Raw genomic sequence first — 18,799 nt, forward strand, 5'->3', positions numbered from 1 at the left:
GGAGCAGAACTGGCTGAAATCTTTGGCTTATCTAAGCTGTAAAAACTCGAGATTTTAAAATATATTCAAGCAGTTTGTGATTTTGCAAAACTTCATGGCAGCATTGTGAGGCGCAAATTTTGACCTTCAGCGGACGCTAGCAATAAAGGTCATATTCAAATGCTTAGCCACCCTAGGTACTGATGTCCCCAAAGGCCTAGTATATTGTTGTGAATTTTGAAGATAATCCATAAAAAATGAGGGTAATACAAATTTTCCTGATTTTCACATTTGGTGTGACCTTGAAGTTCCAATTTTCACCACAATTAAATCAGATATGATATGAAAACTGTAGCCGCTAGACAGACAAATAAACCAAACTGATTACATACTCGTTCCTCTCAGGGCAAGTCTGGTTGTGCTTAAAGGTGAAAAAAGCTGCCAATCACCATCATGACTGACACCCTTCATGTTGTGTTATATTAATGTTTTCTTTCTTTATAAACAGTCAACAAACAGTGTTTTCTACTAATAAAGGCCTTTCCCACAACAGCAACATAACTACTTAATAGATAAGAATTAAATACCTGAAGAAATCCTGTTGTGTATTAACAAAAAATGAAGCCAAATCTATTCTATATAATGGCCAGCAGGTGGCAGAGCCTGTGGTTCCAAAAAGATGTACAATTGTACAGAAAACTGCGAAAACTACGATGGTTCTCAAGCTGAATAGTTTCTTTTCTTTTCTAGTTTTGAGTCTTATTGATAATGGCACGATGATACGTTCATCTTCTTCTTCTCATGCAGCTTGCGGGGGCTGGAGCCTATTCCAGCTGCCATCATTTTTAAAAATTATTGTCACGATTACAGCCAAAAAGCACACAGCCTTGTGAGATTACTGCAGTATCCCATGGTTTCTCAATCAGATCTACCTTTTATTGGGAGTTACAGAAATCCACAGCAGTAAAAAACATTGCATCTAGCTTGACTAAACATCTGTCAGAAGCAGAAAAGAAGCCAAATGCCATTGTCAGGTTTTTCATTGCATTGGCCAAAACCATCACCGAGCCATTAAGACGCACAACTTGAAGTGGTGTTTTTTAACATCAACTTAGTATTCATCTTGAAGGAAAAATGGTCATCTTTTTCCTTGCAGATGAATACCTAAATACATAACATCAAAAATGTCGTAGCAAGAGAGAAATTTGATTATAACTGGATTAAAATCCCTCAACCGACTGAGCCTGGTTCTGCCGCAGGTTTCCTTCCATTAAAAGGATTTTTCTTTCCTGCCCACTGTTGCCAAGTGCTTGCTCATAGTGGATCATCAGATTGTTGGGTTTTCTCTCTTGCATTGTAGGGTCTTTATAATATATAGCACTTTCAATCAGCTTTTGTTATTGGGCCCTATTTAAATCAAATTGATTAGCAATATGTTAAAAATTTCCAAATCAATAAAACAAATTCCGAATTTTAACTTGTATTTCTGTCTCTTTTTATTTTCTGTCAGTGGTGTAAACATTCAGGTCAAAGTATTAGCAAGCTAAATAATGAAATTCACTGAACTTTATCGTCTGTTTTCTTTTTAGTTGTATCAATGACTGCATGAAAGATGGACGACGCAACAGCTGCCATGTTGCACTTTTGCAGCCTGAGTTTTCTCAGTCATTGGTGTGGAGGGGAAAGCTATCCGCGGCGCTGTCTTCGGTGGGCCTGACGGTCTCCGTGTCTTGTGGTCCGGGTCATGACACTTCAGGGGTGGGTCTCCTTCAGGAAGTTGCAGCTGTGATTTTTAAATGAAAATACACTGGTCCTTGTATATAATAATAATATTGTTTCTTACAAATAAATACTGTTCAATGAATAATTGCTTACTATCATTTTTTTAGGAAATGGGTTGTTCTATTGTTCTATTAATGGAAAGATGCTCATGAATATGTCTTCTAAGGCTGTTTTCAACAGTTATTTCTGATTGTCTCCCCCCCCACCTTCTTCCACCCATTAAAAAAAATACTACAAACGCCCCTGGACAGAGCTCAGTGTCAACCTGACTGAAATTGCTTCATTGGACATAACTGTATAATAATCGGTCTAATATTTTTGCAGTTTATGGCAGGAATAAAGCATATGGCTTAGATCTGTCACATCGATCAATTGTGCTGGGATCAATTTTTGAATAGCGTGACTTTGAAAAATAGACGCTATTTATTATCTAAACTTGCATGAGTTAAAAACTGAGAGCAGTCGATACAATTTAAATTCCATGACTTACAATAATGAACAACAGACCACACTGACACTATACAAGAACATCTGAAGTTTAACATGATCTACTTTCATGTAATGAAAATGCTAAAAAGTGTCTAAATTGAGGAGGTGCTGAGGAAGACTCCATTACTAACGCTGTTAAAATGAGTTTTTCAGCAGCAAACTGAAGGCTGACTGGCTGCTCTCACCTGTCCAGCAAGTCCAGCAGTTCTCAGTAAATGATGGCTACGTTATTGCTTGAATTGCCCAGCTAGCTAATTCTTGCAAAAACCAGAACACAAATCCAAGTTGGTGTGTTGCCAAAAATATCAAAAGATTCCTTCGGTTGTGATGAAAGGGTCTGGGTGATCTTGAACTTGGACACTCGAGCCACTCCTGAGCTTTTTTGGCTTATTACAGTTTTGGCTGTTGCTCCGAGTGCGAGGAATGTGCAACAAAATGACTTCCTCCCTCAATCTCCGTTCCTCCAAAGCTTTTGAAGTCTTTTTTGAAAAACAAGGCATGAAGAAGTGCTGAAATCAAGGACATCGTCTGAATAACTTCAGAAGTGTTTGTGTTGTGTGCATGATTGCATCGTTTCTTCGAGGGTGGGGGGGCTCCATTCTACTCCTCCACCTCCGCCCTCTCAAGGACAGGTTCTCTTAACCTTGGAGTTAAAAGCTTTGAAAGCACACAGAGGCCTTCTGTGCAACAACAACTCCAGGTCTGAGAAATGGGAAATTATTGCCCTTTTAAGATACACAGTTTAAGATGCCTGATATTCAATTTGTCATCACACCATAGAGGAGGTCGATTGTACTGCAACAGACTCTTTTCTGGTTACCTCACAAAGTATCAGTCCTCTACAGACACAGGGATAAATGGACATCTGCCCGACTCATGAGAAACTGGTGAGCGTTTACTTAAATTGTTGGAATTGCTGGAAAATGATACACGTGACCATATGGGCTTTTCCGTACTGCTGCGCTGGTAAAGCGCTGCTTATTATAAGCGAGCTTCATGTGTGAATGGAATCTTTCATAGTGCAGGAAGAGGAGGAGGAGGAGGCCTGGCGACTCACAGAATTAGCTCTGTTTTTCTTTGCTCAATTTGGTGATGGATTATTTTAAGAGAAAGGGGCACATTCAATAAGAAGCATTCTTGTGATTCAGACTAAATATAGCCAGCTTTTACGAAACCTTGTGAGCGGGTTAATGAGCAGTTGATCTGTCGTGCAGGCATCTGTGGAGGGAAATATGTTAGGAAATGTCAGGAAGAGAATGAAAGAAATAAAAAATAATAAATTAAAAAGTTAAAGACTACAAAAGCTTCCAGGCTTGAGCAACGCTCAGATGTGCTGGCAGCTTTCTCCTTGTTTATTTTTTTTCCTCTTTTACTAAACACCTGTGGATTTGTAATGATGTGTACATGCATTTTCTAGTCCATACAAAGTGCTTCGGCCTTAATCATTGCAAACATGTGAATAAAAGGCTGACTAGGCTGCTGACAGCCGTACCAATAGAGAACAGCTGGAAGTTAACCAACCACAATGAGACCAACCCCATAATGCACGCAACACTGTCCGCCTCAATGCACGATACAGTTATTCAAACATTTTCCAATAAAAAGCATTTTGTTGCTTAATCTCCAGCCAACTGCAGGAATTTTCTAAGGCATCAAAAGGCTTTTGCACGCAGGCAGACTGTAGTGATTCATTACTAAGATAAACACAGATCTGAGCGAATGTGTCTTCAGTGTGCAGTATTTACATAAAGGATAAGAGGCGCAGAGACAGACAGGAGCTGGAGAATGCTTCCTCCTCCTCAGGAGCACTGTGTTAGCTCAGCAGAAGGCAGAAGAAGGAGTTTAATGGAGCCTGTGCATCCAGGGAAGCATTCTACAACACATTTTCTTAAAGCCTTAGGACCAATGGCATAATACAAGTTAAAAAAAAATGAACAAATAAAAGCAAAGTTCAAGGAATATGAGAGACAATGAGGGGGGTGAAAAACTCCAGCTGGAAACCAAATCCAGAGCCGAAGACTTCACTTGAGACCGGAGGGGTTGGGCGAAAGGTGAGGTGGACACCGCAGCTCAGGGAGTGTGTGAAAGGCCAGAGCTTCTGTTCAGGGGCTGCTTCTGCTGCGCTCGGCTATACATTTCACAAACAGAGATAAAAATCTGCATAAAACAGTGAGACCGGGGAGGAGAGCCATCTTGGCAATTCAAGAAAGGCGGAGGTGAGGGTGGGAAGGGGAGGCTGGGTGAAAGGGGATGGGATACGTGGAGTGGCGAGAGCGGTTGTTCTGACAGCAGTGAGGCAGCAGAGGGTGAAGAATGCCGTCTTTTCTTACCCGTCCAGACGTCCTGCCCAGCAGCTTCACCCAGTGTGGTAATCAATACCGGTTATTTTCCCCTCTCGCCTTTCCAATCAATAGATAAGAGTCGGGTAAGACCAGTCGGGACAATGGCTCTTTCTGTGGCACCATCAGATCTGGGGTGAATAGCAACTGCTTTAGTGGTGGGAATAGTACAGGAGGAGCTATTGGATAACACGAGGGACTAGAAAAACAGCAGAAACAGGGTGGAATAAAAAGAAAAGGGGAATAAGATGCTCCTGTCAATCTATCTGATTAAAGAAGAATCAGAGGAGTAACATCTCTGCCTCTGCTTCCTTCGCCCAGCAAAACAACAGCCTCCTGCCGACTGCTCATCAAAAGAACAGGAAAGAAACAGAGAAGAATTACTCCAGCGTCATAAAGCTCCGGGAAACATCTCCATCACGCGGCTTACCCTTAACAGGCCCTACTGTGGAGTCTTTGAACTCTAAGCTGCTATATTTCATTAAACTTGACGGCCTTCTGCCGGCCCCAGCTGCCTCGGCTGGAGCAAAAAGCCTGTGCGTGTGTGTAAGCTTTTTTAGTCTCCTCTCTACTCTCTCCTGTGCAACTTAAACAGTTAATTAGTGAATATTTCTACTTGTAAATAAACCAGATTAATTCATTTAAATGTGGATCAGAGGTCTATTATTACCCCTGAAGCAAAGACAACCTCTGCTAACGTCAGAAAAAGTACCTTATATTATATTTTATTATTTAGACCCTTGTTTTTGGAACAAATTGATCACAAGAGAAGATGTGCTGAGAACCAGGTGGCTTACTGCCAAAAGCATCCTGGGGAAAACTTTTATGATTATGTGAAAGGTCTCTTTCACTTCAGGTTAAGGGGTTTCCATGAAGACTGTACTTTTCCAAGTGTGTGGAAGTATGGAACCCTATGGAAAGTCTTTAACCTGAATTAATAGAGGTCTTTCTTGTTGCGTTTTAGTCTTAATACTAGGAAGTGAAAAAGGGGGTTTGCAGTAGAACACCTCCTAGGTTGGTTTTCCAGGATGTTACCTGATCAACCAGCACAGAAAACGGGACATTTCTTTATTTATGGGCTGATCAGGGATCGTTGATGCCTGTTTGTTTCTCTGTGTTAGCAAGATTACCCAAACACTGAAGGAAGGAACGCGATAAAGATTGGAAAGGATCTTTCTTTAAGTCTGTGCAGTAGGGCATTGGCCTTGACGAAGGAGCTGCCCTTTGAATGCTCTTTTAATTACAAACACTGCTTTCAAAGAGACTTGAAAGACGTGTCAAAAAATAGCACTCTGGTTACAGTAGGAACTTCACTGACTTGTGCTGTGTAGTGGTGGGAAAAAGGAGTCAGGGGATTCCCCTTCTTTTCACTTTATTTAAAGGTGAATAGCACAATATCCTGAGTGATGTTACTCCTTTACAGTAAACAGAGGTACTTTAAATGATTTTAACAGTATCATGCCATCAGAGAGCTGGTGCATCAAATGTGTAGTAACTCCCCCAACAAAACGATATTTGACGACCTCCCCTTAACCCTAAATGACGAGTTTTGACTCAGTAATGTGATATAAGATGTTTGGTTTGGTTTCTATGGTTCTTACCTTACTCAATGACTATTTTGCCAGTGAAATAAAAGCTGTGAGTTTGAGTTTAACTGTGTTTGCTAGTTCCACTAGCTGCTTGTCACGTAACAGTCCATGACAAGTTTTCTGGGGGGGTTTTTCAAGGGTAGTTGCACAGTTCCGAAAAGAGCTTTAAGGGTTATTCTTACTAAGCTTTCAAGAGGTAAAGTGCAAATGCAATTTAACAAATGCATAACTCACACCATTTTGACTTTTTAAGTCTACTACTCAGCCTTTATAAATGATGAAACTGTATATGTGTGAGATTGTCAAACACACTGTTGGTTATGGTCATTGTTGCTGAAGCCCATGCAGAATTGTCTTAAACCTGCATTCTTTGCAGTGGCCAGCAGGGAATGACGTTTGTGGTTCCAAAAAAACAAAAACAAAACCTACTTTTCACTTCATTATGACCTCCGTCAATACTTTCCTAATAAAGTTATGATCTCAGCAGCTACTTTAAAGTCTTACTTTAAGTAGACAATATTGTATAACATATCTCCACATTTAGAACAAATAAATGGTAAGACTGGGTATGCTTTATCCTGTGACTGAAATGCGTGCAGTGGCCTCATATTCTAAGTCAGATCAACTCCTCGCTAGGCATGTCTGTTATCATAAAAAACTAGATGCTAAACTTAAAACAGTAAAGTAAAACAGAGTGTCACAATCCAGTGGATAATGTCATAGAAGCTACATGTGTATTTGAAATACTGATTACAGTTTTTCATATTAAAAAGAGTAATTATCCTGTAATGTGTGACTTACTTTTTGGTTATTTTTTTCTATCTACATCAAAAGGAAAACACTTACTGAACTTATCAAATTTAACAAAGGAAGTGCTGTCAGACTAGGAAATGTTTTCATCTGGAGTTACAAAGTCACGTTTTTCCTCAAATATTTCTGAAATTTAAATATTTTCCCCAAAAATTCCTAGAAAATTGAACATACCGACGGAGTGCCACAATCTTTCATGCAAATGTGAGTCTTGCTGCGCTTGTCCCGTCATAAAGAGAGCACAGCAAGTGGCACTCTAGCCGTTTTATCTCACTCCATTAGGCTAAGGCCTGGTGCACACACACGGGCTGAGTGTGTGCTTAGGGCCACTTATCAGGGAAGAGGCAACAGCGGGGAGGCTGTGAGGAAAGAGGAAAGCCAAACAGAGTGGCAGACACAGAAGGAGAGAGCAGAGACGTGGAGAGAAATAAAATCAGGCAGAGGAGAGAGAAGCAGGGTGAGGGTTAAGGAGAGGAGGGTCACTTTAGAGAGCAGAAGGGAGCAGAGGCTAAGATGGCAGAGAGGCCTTCTTTAACAGAGCTCATAAGGAGAGGAGGGCTGCAGGGGGGAGCAAAAGGCGATTAGGTGGGCCTAGGCGGCAGCAACCAAGAATCCCAACAATCTCGCACCCCACTCCCTGGCCCGCACTCAGCCTCGGCCACATGACACACTCAAACAGACTTTGCCCTCTCTCCATTACAAAGCAGCGCACCAACAAGCACCTGTTTATTACTGTCTGTCTAATACGTTTGGAGGTTGGCCGACCACTTGGCACTAAATGGGACATTGTGGGAATGCCCACATGTTTTGGCTGCACTGCACTGCCAGTGCATTGTTTCTTATTCTCCCTCGCAGACAAACAGATATGAATGTTTAGACACAAACTCGTATTAATCTGTATGTTATCATAGTCCCCCTCGCCAGAGAAAACACAGGGTGTTAAATATTAAACTTCAGGTTAGTATTTAACTGCATAGAGCAGTTCTCCCTCACAGCATCTTGATAAGATAAACTGGTATTCTAGACACTCAAATGGTCTTAAAAGAATAACATTTGTGTAAATTTAATCCCTGATTTGTTTTTTAATTTATGTCTGTACTAATGTGTAAGACTTTGAACTGGTTAAACTGCTCAAAAAACTTCTAAACTCAAACCTAAAAAAGCTATTTAGGTGTCACAAGCAGATGTTTTATGCAGGGTGTAAAAAGCCAACAAAGTTGTAGAAACCACACACAATAATTGAGCAAATTTACCCCCTTCAGACATCAAAGGATACTTTTTGTGTTTTTAATTTTGGACTTAGACCGTTGGGCATCCAAGAGTTCAAGGAGCTGCAGCTGAGTCTGAGCCAGGTGGTGAAAAACCTGCAAAGACTTTTGCTGGCATGATATCAACTTTGCAGGTAAGGCTAAGTCTTTGCATAAGTCTAGGACCACATGGAGGCTTTTGCAACCTTTATTGTATTTACCAGAAACCAACAATAACTAAGCTGCTGGGTTACTTTAAAAGGGACCCATTATGCTAATTTCCAACACCTGATTTTTATTTTTATTCTTAAATAGCACTTTGCATGATTCACAGTTCAAAATAATCCTTATTTATCTCATAGCAGATCTTTTTGGAGCTCCTCAGTTCGTTTACCTTCTGGAAAAAATAATTTTGGCGTTTGTTTCTTCTGTTTGGCCCCTTGAAAGCAACAGATTTGAGCAGTGTGTGGGTGAGACTTCTATGCTCACAACCAGACTCATTTCAGTCTGTACCAAAAGCTACTGACCCTCTAATCCCATAGTGCACAGATATATATAACCAATGGGATACATGGAGTTTTAAGATGTGAAAAGGGAAAAAACCCTTGCAGATCACTGCTTCAGAGCACAAATGCTGCACAAAAAAAACTATTTCCTCATAGCAAGACTTGTTTTGTTTTTTGGGGTTTTTTTTCCTCTTATCTTTTAGCAGTGAGATGCATCCTGCCTCTCACACCCTCCTCCTTCTCCTTCATCCTTACTGCATTCCACAGTTTGGAAAAAAAGTGTTCAACCTGCATTTGGCTCATTGTGTACAGTGAGTGACAGAGAAGCACAGCGACTGTAAACAAGAACTATCTGAGTCAGACATGCATCAGTCACCAGTGGACCCAAGTGTGTGTGTCTTTGCGATGATGATGACAGCTAAGCTTGGTGTGAAACACCTCTTATGGCTTTCCAGGAACCTTACACCAGTGTACAGTCTGAGGACAAGCCAATCTCCATGACACTAGGAAGCACTTTACACCAGTGCCTTTGTCAACAAGGCCTTTCAGGACAGGGCCAATGACAGACTGTGATGTAGCAAGAGTGTTTGGGCAGAATGGAGCAATTCAGACAGCGGCGGGAGGGAGGGAAAAGCCGGGGGTGGAGCAGGTGAGGGAAAGAGAAAGGCGGGTGAGACAAGAGACGAGACAGAGCGGGGGGGAGAGAAGGGGAGAGGCAAGACGAGACAGACGGAGGGGGTGGAAGAACTGGCAAAGCTCTCACTGACAGCAATGGGGCCTCCTTGACAATCCAGGAATATTGTCTGAAATCAATCTGTCATCATGGAGCTGTTGAGTCTGTCATTACCATGTGGTACTCGCCCTTTCACAGTGACAATTTGTTCAGTGCTTTCCCAGTTCACCTTACTACTGCACTGTAGAAAGGTCACTGCCCTCTATCCATCTCTGTCTGCTAGTCTGTCTGTCTCCCTCTTTGTTAATCAACTGTCCACACAGAGCTTTGCAGCCCTTTTACCGGAGTGACCTGCACAGAAACAGACGGCTGATGACCAGAACAGACGTCCTGCTGCAAGAACGTCTGTTACATCATCGATTTTCCATATTTCCAGATATCAAAAATAAGCGAACAACAAAAAAGCTTTCTAGAATAATAAGTCCAAGAGTCTACAGCAGTAAACAGTGCTTTCAGGTAAATGCTAACATGTTCACTTTTAAAATAGTGGCATGCTGAATTTTTTAGATTTAATATCTAGCAGTTGCAAGGCATTAAGGCTAATAGAAACTTTGGTCATAAACCAACATTTTGGGCTCATTTTGACCTTTGACCTGATAATGGGTTCATGTAAAAAGTCAGTGGACTCATGTTTTTATAATGAATCCTCTGGGAACCACAAATGTCTGGCATTCTTTCCAACAATCATTAATGACTGTTGGACTTTTAATGAAGTAAAGTTACTCTCATAGTGAACTAACATGAGAAAGCCAAGGATTCAAAGAAGAATAGACTTCCTGTAAAGCGTGAATTTCTGCCCACAATGTGGTGCCAATCCATCCAGTATAAGCAGTCAAGCGTTCACTGAATTAATGAGCTATTTGACCCGTTGTTGGTGTTACTAAAGGAAAACTGAAGGGATCAGCAAAGTCAGATGACATCATCCCCGAGGGAACTTGAATTTCTGGAGCAAATGTTGTGGCGGTCCATCCAAGAGTTACATAACATTTCAATCTGAACCACAGACTTAGCCATTGCGACTCACTGATTGGTGGACTACCAGGTTAGAAGTATCAAGTGTTGTGTGATCAAGGTGAAACCCCGACAGCTGAAAAATAAAGCCAACAAACAGCACCAGAAACTGCAGTTCCTCGAGTGGCCACTTGAGGATGCCTCCAAAAGCGAGTCATTAAAATCACCACAGACTTCCATGTCATTTTAGTCCAGTTTTACAGCATTTAATAGACATACTTACAACCTGTATAAAAAAAAAATCAGTGCTGGTGTCAATGAAAAGTTTCCATTGAAGATGGTGAATTTAATAACTTATCCAACTGCATAATGGAGATTTGGAGTTATGGGTGTGTCCCTAAGCACGTTAATTGGAATAATTTTGGCATCATGATCGGTGCCATTTTGGATTTTTTGGAACCAGAATTAAATATATATTTGTGTGAGTGGGTGGTCCATGTAGCAGAACAGAGGTGCCATCGGCACAGTATCACAAGGCATAGCTAGCGCTGTTGCCTCACACCAAGGAGGTCCAGGTTGGAATCAACCGGCTGGCTGGAACCTTTCTATGTGGAGTATGCATGTTCTCCCCATGCTGGCGTGGATTTTCTCCAGCTACTCCGACTTCCTCCCACAGTCATTCGCCTCTGGCCCAATGAAAACTGGGATGAGTTCCAGCCCCCAAACCACAACTCTTAATTGGACAGGCAGTAGAAAACGGATGGATGTCCATACTTAGTAATGTCACTGACTATGAACATGTTCATAAGTGCAAACCTATAAATAAAATAAAAATTGAATTTCACTCACTGAAATTGAGCAAAATACCTCTTGGATACAATTAAGTGCACAGCAATACATGTAATCTGTCTGATAACTGCATTAAAAAAAGAGCAAAAAGCTATCACAAGTTCCAGTGCTGTGGTGATCCCAAGCAGACAGCTCTCAGCTACGACCACAATTGTTGGCACCCACCTCACTCAGAGTCTACACCAACAATAAAGTAAAACTTTAGCTGTTAATATAATTTAAAGTAGTTTTTTGGTATGAAAGCCAGAGTCAGGAGGATTCATCCTCTGGGGACCTTTACTGTACAGATTTCATAGTAACACAACAGCTGTTGAAATATTTTAGCCTGGACAGACTGACACTGCCATCATTGCTGTGCTTGCATGGTTGAAAATACACAAAAATAATGGCCAGTTCAGCTAATCAAGGCACACAGTAACTGTATGATTGGCATATTGCCACCGTCTGCCAAGTCTTAAAATCTATCTACATCCAGACTGGGGACTGATCCAAGGCCTAAGCTCACATCTCTGTGCAGGAGGAAATCAAATCAGTTTCACTGCATGGTGCAGAATTCCAGCCTGGGACAGCAGTAGCTCTGCTATAAAATATGACAGATTATACTCTTTCCCCCTGAAATGACTTTTCCTCCCGCTGCACTCTTCATGTCAAGGGGGACAGATTTTTTCTATTCATTTGAAAAAGTGGTGCATCCCCAAAATAATAAAAAAAATCAGAGCTTCGAGCCTTCACATCCCGTGCAGAAACGGGCACATGCAGATTCCATCACAACAGCCTGGATGCTCACAGAAAAATCCTCCTACTTTGGCATATTGTGAGAAGCGGTAGCCTAGACCAGACTGTATAACTGGAATCAATGGGGACAATGTATAAATACTTTCCAGGGTCATTCAAAAGGATCCTTAACGATAAAAAGTGGAAGTGAATAAGCCTCAATGCCAAGTGGGGTCTTCCTGAAGCTCATCAGAGGAGAACTGAAACAGGAGGGGGGGGGGGGGGGGGGGGGGGGGGGGGGGTTGAGAAGAGAAGCAGAAGCCTCATTCAGAGCTCGTTATCCCAGCCATGCCTTGGCTCGGCTTTCTTTAAGCCCGGCCAGCCACCACTGTTGCCACCACCATAACTTTCAATCATCCTTTTAACTGCTGAGTGGCAGGGTTAGTCAGAGGTTGGAAGGGGTTGTGTGAGGGACTGTCAAGAGATTCCAGATTAAACCCTAGACAGAGGAAGAAGAAGGAACACAGAAAAACAAAGATAGAGCAATCTTTAATGGTTTGATGTGTAGTAATGCATTAAAAATCAAAAAGTTGACTCAAAACCAAAAAGAATAAAAATAAAAGTGGATGGAAAACAATAAGGATCTCCTCAAATGATATGCAACAGGTTCACCCTGGGTGCACGATTTGGTATTCTGATAAGTCAGTCAGAGACTTCAGCAGCACAGATTCTAGCAGGCTGTGGCAAGTACAGCAAACAGGCACACACAGTCAGATGGGGCAGATAATATTTCTGCTCTTTAAATCAGCCTTTTATTCACTAACATCACAATGGCAACTCTCAAACTTGTCCAAACCTGCTCAGTCCAAGAAACACCTTCGAGGCCATCATCGCATTAAAGTTGACAGTATAGATAGTATTTTCCCGAGGCAACAAAATGTTGCTTTGGTACATATTTTGTTGGAGATACAACCAGGATCTAACGCCAGATGAAAGATGTGGAGAAGCAGGAGAAGAAGGAAGTAAAGTTTCAATTTCTGTAACACCCCCCCCCTCCCCAAACTCACGTGCCCAGGTATGCATCATAAATCTAGAAGTTAAAATTTACAGGAAAACAAACCTCAGCTTCTCCTGTTGAGCAATGAAAGTGGAGATCAATTGGCATGTCATCATTTCTCCTACTAAAGTGACTGAGCGAGCAGCTGTGGAGCACAAAACAGGGAGGAAGGTGGCTGGGTGGGGGAGCGGGGGGTTCGGGGAGGCTCTCCATGACTTGGCTCCTCGAAAGAAAAGAGAAAACAGAGCGAGACTGCAGAAATGAAGGAGGCTTAGAAGGAGGGGTTGCGCAAGACAAACACTTCCCGCTGTGGGGCTGAAATGTTATTGTAAGGTCACTTGTAAGGTTCCAGGAAGGCAGGGACCCTTGCCCCCCTCCCACCTACCCACCCACAAGGCTTGCTTCCAGTCACTCCGTCCACTCGCTTTCTTTGGCCAAGGGTGTAACGCAGCAGCTCTGAGAGTGGAGTCTAAACAGTGTCCGGTGTCATCTTATTTAACACCAAGCAACTGCCAATTAACACAAATCTGTTATTCATACGTCTGCTAAATAGTGCAAGTCAGACCAGCGAAAGGCACAAAGTCGATTATCATCTGAATGGTGGCCGTCCCGACGCCTCTGTGCGAGCAGCTCCGTGGGTTTCGCGAAGGTTAACAGGAGCAAAAGGAATTCTATTTAGCTGAACTCAAATCCATTCAGCAGGCAGGAAGAGTGTGTGTGGTCTGAAAACACTCCCAGAGCCAACTGCCCAAACAAACTAATGAGCATTGTACACACACACACACACAGACATGGGGACTTTCTTAAAAAGTAAAAAGAAAGGGGGAAAAAATCTGAACATTAGCATACAGCTGAAAGTGGCAGACAATACTTTGTTGAAATTCCACATGAATCTTAATTGAAGTGTCCATTAGAGTCAGTCAATGAGTGGGAGTGCTGCTCACCAGGATTATACGACCCCGCTAAAGTAAACACAGAGTGACCTCCATTATGACTACTTATCACGGCTACGGCTCTTTCCTTTCGTTCCCCTTGGAGAGGTGAAGTCGGACACATTCCTCCCACCAAATGTTTCCTCCTGAACTGACAGGGTCAGCATTGTGCGCTGATAGATTGGGAACAAGGATTGTTATAGCGCTGCTAACATTATTTCCGCGATAGAAACAGAGGGATTTGTAGGCAGGAGGTATATTATTTCCACCTGGTTTAGAGGGGAAGGAGGTGGAGTGGGAATAGTTGTTGGTCTACCTCTGAGGTTTTCCAAATTGCCCCGCGCTCCTTGGATGTCTCATTATCATGACTTTTCTCAGGGTAATTTCAGGCTGCTTAATAAAACGCACGCATATATTCAGAGGCACGAAAGCAGCGCCCATTCGCTCTCGTAACTTCTTCTCACGCAGGCCTACGTGGCACCACCTCAGGAAAAGCGAGTCCCCCGTCTGCTATGAGCTTAAATACACGGCAAATAAGTCCAGTCAAAAGGGATGACGAGGGTTTAAAATTAATTACCGCTGCCCTGTCCAACCTTGGGGGACCACTGCACACAATAATCCATCCATTGTTCTCTGCAAATGGACCCAGCCTCTGTAAATATGGGGCTGTGAAGAGCTGAGAAAGGCTGGGTGGGAGTAAAGGTCAGCTCGAGCCTTGTTTTTAACGACAGCACATTAACTTAACTGACTTCCTTCGACTTTAGACTGGTAATAAATGAGAGGAAATGCAGAGAAAAAGAAGGGGACATGTGTTTAAAAGGGTGGCATTCACTGGTGGACGCGTGGTGTGGGAAACAGAAACGATGCGCCGGACCAGTCGCGGCTTAAAGATGAAGTGCGTCTTCCTTTGACTTCTGCTGTTTGGTGTGGGATGAAAGACAAAAAGGTAACATGAAGCTGATTTTATTTCCAGCACTAAATGAGGCATTAAAGTGCGAGTTGTAAGGAGGATTAAAAAAACAAACAAACATGTTAAACAGCTTTTCAGCTCTACCCTTTCTCATTCCCCCACCTCGTCTCACCAGCTTGGCCCACAAGCCACTGTTACACCTTCTTACTATGCAGGAAAAAAATAAAATAAAAAAAAAAAATAAAAAAAAAAAATATATATATATATATATATATATATATATATATATATATATAAGAGGACTTTGGGGCATTTTGTTGCTCAGAAACTAGCGTCATTACGGTTTAAGGAAATGGAAAATGGTCTGAGAGCCAAAACAGCCTTGTGATTTTAAAAGCCTTTGGCATGCAGTTTATCTCATAGTGCATTCTTGGTATGAAACCATGATGTAACTCTGCTATAAAATGTATATTTTCCAACAGGGTCGCAGAGGAGTTTGCATGCTCTAAACTTTGCCAGATAGCTTTAGAAGTGAAGGAAATACGTGTGGGGTTAAATCACATAAGAAAAAAGGAAAGGGCTAGTGCAGCAGCTTAAAAGGACCACTGTATTTGATGCCTGGTTCTAATTAAAATGCACCAAAATAGTACCATTCATTGTGCACATTGTTAGCTAGCCCCGGTGCATAACAGGGACACCTGGTGCCTCTATTTTTTTCTCCCAGGGTGCATTTCTGCAGATCCATATGTCCAGGCTGCTGCATTCCTCGTTTAGCAGAGCCGAACAGTCCCCGGACCTGTCACCACGTTAGAGCTCTGCTGGGACACATCACCGAGCACCTCCTCCAGCTGCTTGGGGAGGCAGAGCAGCACATTTGGGGGGGGGGCGGCAGAAGGTGCTAAGATGGAGGAAGTGCAGTGGCTACAAGGGGGTCCAGCTGTGACGTTGCAGCACAGAAAGAGGGAGGTCTGTGTGTATATGACTGAGTGTGTATTTGGGGCTCTCTGTGGTACTAGGGCAGGGGGTCCTGGGTCAGATGTCACCTGGTGACTGACAGCAACAGGCTCAAAGTCATTCACCCAAACTTACTGTCCTCTCAGGTGCACTGCCTGAAGTGTTTAGATAACAGCAGTAAAGTAACACTCCCTACGTGTTTTTACTGTTTCACACACAAGCGAAAAGGGGGCCCGTCCTTTATGATTTCATTTACATTTGTCAACGATGTCATCATACACTGTTAAGTTTTACAGGGACAGCTTAACAGCTCTGCTGGCCTTCGCTTCACTACAAAAGCAGAAGCTTTGAATCAACTACCCCCACCTACAGGCTATATTTCACAGCATGTCAGAGTCAAGCTGTTGCATTTGGACTGTAACACAGAACCCACTGTATCCCTGCTTCTGTTGGTGGAACTGTGGGATATTTACACTTCACAGACTGTCAGGGAACGTACAAAAATCATCTCGCTCAGACTCCTTGCCAGCCGCATATCTGCAATTGTACATGTGTCCCTGCATCTGCAACCACTTTCAGAGAAATTATGAAAAGCAGGCTGCAAATTCTTCCCATTGCCTGACATTAAATCAGCTCAGGACCCATCGGACCTCGGCTCCCCACCGTCCAAACTGGCTTCCCCGTTTTTCTTTGCTCCCTCGCTGACATATGTTAATCTGTAAACACAGAAAATTGCCTGTCTAATCTGATTTAGCCTTCACATCTTGTTTACTTTTGGTTTAGTTGTGCCGTGAAGGCACGGCTGCCACGCTGTGAATGAGGCATTGTCTGCAGACCCACAGATGTAATCTCCCCCTCTAAACTGCCGCCAAGCCTCCCACCCCCGCCTCCTGCCCCCTTCTACCTTGAGCCATGATAGCCACATGCAGGTATTGTACCTATCAGACGCCTCTTGAATCCACTCACACGCTGAGCGGGGAGAATAAAGAAGGCGCTATAGAGCCTGCTTGTTTTGCCAGAGAATAATCTTCGGGGGAAATGTTCTGGTTTTCAGATTTCTCTCATTAAAAACTGAAGCGAAGTTACAAATTCTGCCTCTGGCTTTGACTCATGCCACTGGATTGCATCAGACATGGTTCAGTAGTCGGTGATGGTGGATGAAATCACAGAAATTGTCTCGAGAGCTGTTCACGAGCTGTTGACAAGCTCACTGTAAGTTGTCTTTATAAAGCAGAGTATTGATACTGGCACAAACAACAGCACAGTGAACTGTGGTGAGACTGAGGTTTCCCACTCTCCAGTCGGGGTTACGGTCAAGAAAATATGCACGCACATGAACACACACACAGACACAGGGTGTTGTGAGTCAGGCCCTTTGGCCAGCTACTTGAGAGCTGGACTCTTACACCAACTTGTGTTCTTTCACCCTGGGAAGCTGATGGATGATGTTTGTTTGGTTTTGCTGTAGCGAATGCACACACACACACACACACACACACACACACGCTGCCATGACTGAAACACACAAACTAGGGGTAGGGGACGGGCTGGTTTGCCCTCTCTCATTCTGCTGTCCTGTGTTGATTTTGGGCTGTGTTTAGAGATTTTTGTGAGTTTTAAGTTTTCCATCTCTTCTCTGCGCGACAGCATTCAAAACCCAACTGAGGCTTTCTTCAGGCTCACAGGAAACCAGCCAGTCAGCTTGGTTAATAATGAGCTACGACTGCTGTATAAATGAAAAGAAAAACCCAAAAAATAAATAATTTAAAAAAATGAAGCAGCTCACCTCTTACGCAGTCAGTCAGCAAAACAGCCTCAAAGATGAGTAACACAATCTTCAGGATGTCCATGCTGTCCAAAGACAAATTCATCTTCCCTAAACCTGAAAGACACATGCACAAACAGTTACACTGCTGGAGGATATCAAGACATTTGTATACAAAATAGTTTAAATACTATAGCTTGCTTATAAAAGTCCTGACCAAACCTAATATGCACTATATCACTAACAAACTGGAGGTTCCCAAACTAAGACACCTGGGATCTTTTTGTGGTTTATAAGGAAGTTTAAGGATTTTAAAATGAAAACCAAGCAGAATTTATTTAATGGCAATATTAACATATAAAGTTAACGTTAAATAACACAGGATGTGTGCAGTTTTTCCACTCCTTCCAACTACAGGTAGACACCTAGGTTTGGGACTCTACATTAGGGTCAATATTGAGGGTTTAAAAAGTGCTGAATATCTTAATAGCACAGTTATGTATCTAAACGACATATTCAGATACAAAATCAAGGTCTGGGAAAGCAAAGCGTTCATGGAAACTGTTGCTTTTGGCTAGTTTCTTGATGTGCTTACAGTAAAATATCCCTCCAGCTGCTCAAATGAAGGTCGGGTGAGAATGCAAATAAAAGTATAAATAGGACTTTAACATACCTTAATATTCAGTGAATTAAGTCAGCCTCGTATCAGCCTCTTGACTGAAATGCTTTTAGCTAAAGTCCGTGTCGAGTCCATGAATCAAAAGTGACAGCGGTCGACTTTCCACCGACCTCTAACAGACCAGCACATGCCTCTCTCCGGGATAAAATAACGGATTCACGGCTGCAATAAAACCGGACACTTCCATAAATCACAATAACAAAGTTTCCAAAGTGTTAGGGAAAAGAAAACTCAGGGAAGTCCAGTCCGGTCCGTGTAGTCCGCTTCATCCACAGAGTGACTTTTCCAGGAGCGCGCACACAGCCGAGACTCGCTGTCCGTCCCAGCGCTGCAGCTGCGGGCCAATCACAGCCTGCAGAGCCCGGCCACGTTTAACTCTTTATCTCTCAAACCAACCTCTTCATTACAGAGCTGTTATCCCACCGCTGTCAGCTCAGCGCACGGGAAAGAGATAACAGCTGCAAACTGTTAAGAAGGATGCCATGCAAATAATGGGCCTTATATAAGCCATTCT

At 42.7% G+C, this 18,799-nt stretch overlaps 1 protein-coding gene across 1 annotated transcript in view; it reads right to left on the reverse strand.

Annotated features, from left to right (window-relative positions):
- The window catches only part of LOC146612492 (fibroblast growth factor receptor-like 1), a 33,432-nt gene extending 14,880 nt beyond the window's left edge, over nt 1-18,552 (reverse strand). The window contains exons 1-2 of the mRNA XM_085343170.1: nt 18,280-18,552; nt 17,628-17,723 (exon numbers count right to left, since the gene is read on the reverse strand). Of these exons, the coding sequence (XP_085199296.1) occupies nt 17,628-17,712 (85 nt within the window). The 5' untranslated portion in view covers nt 17,713-17,723; nt 18,280-18,552. The remainder of the gene's footprint in view (nt 1-17,627; nt 17,724-18,279) is intronic.
- Between the last annotated feature and the right edge of the window lie 247 nt (nt 18,553-18,799).

This window comes from Diplotaxodon limnothrissa, linkage group LG19, assembly GCF_057381915.1.
Source record: "Diplotaxodon limnothrissa isolate DT_005_m linkage group LG19, D_limnothrissa_male_GT1.1, whole genome shotgun sequence".
Classification (NCBI taxonomy): Eukaryota; Metazoa; Chordata; class Actinopteri; order Cichliformes; family Cichlidae; genus Diplotaxodon; species Diplotaxodon limnothrissa.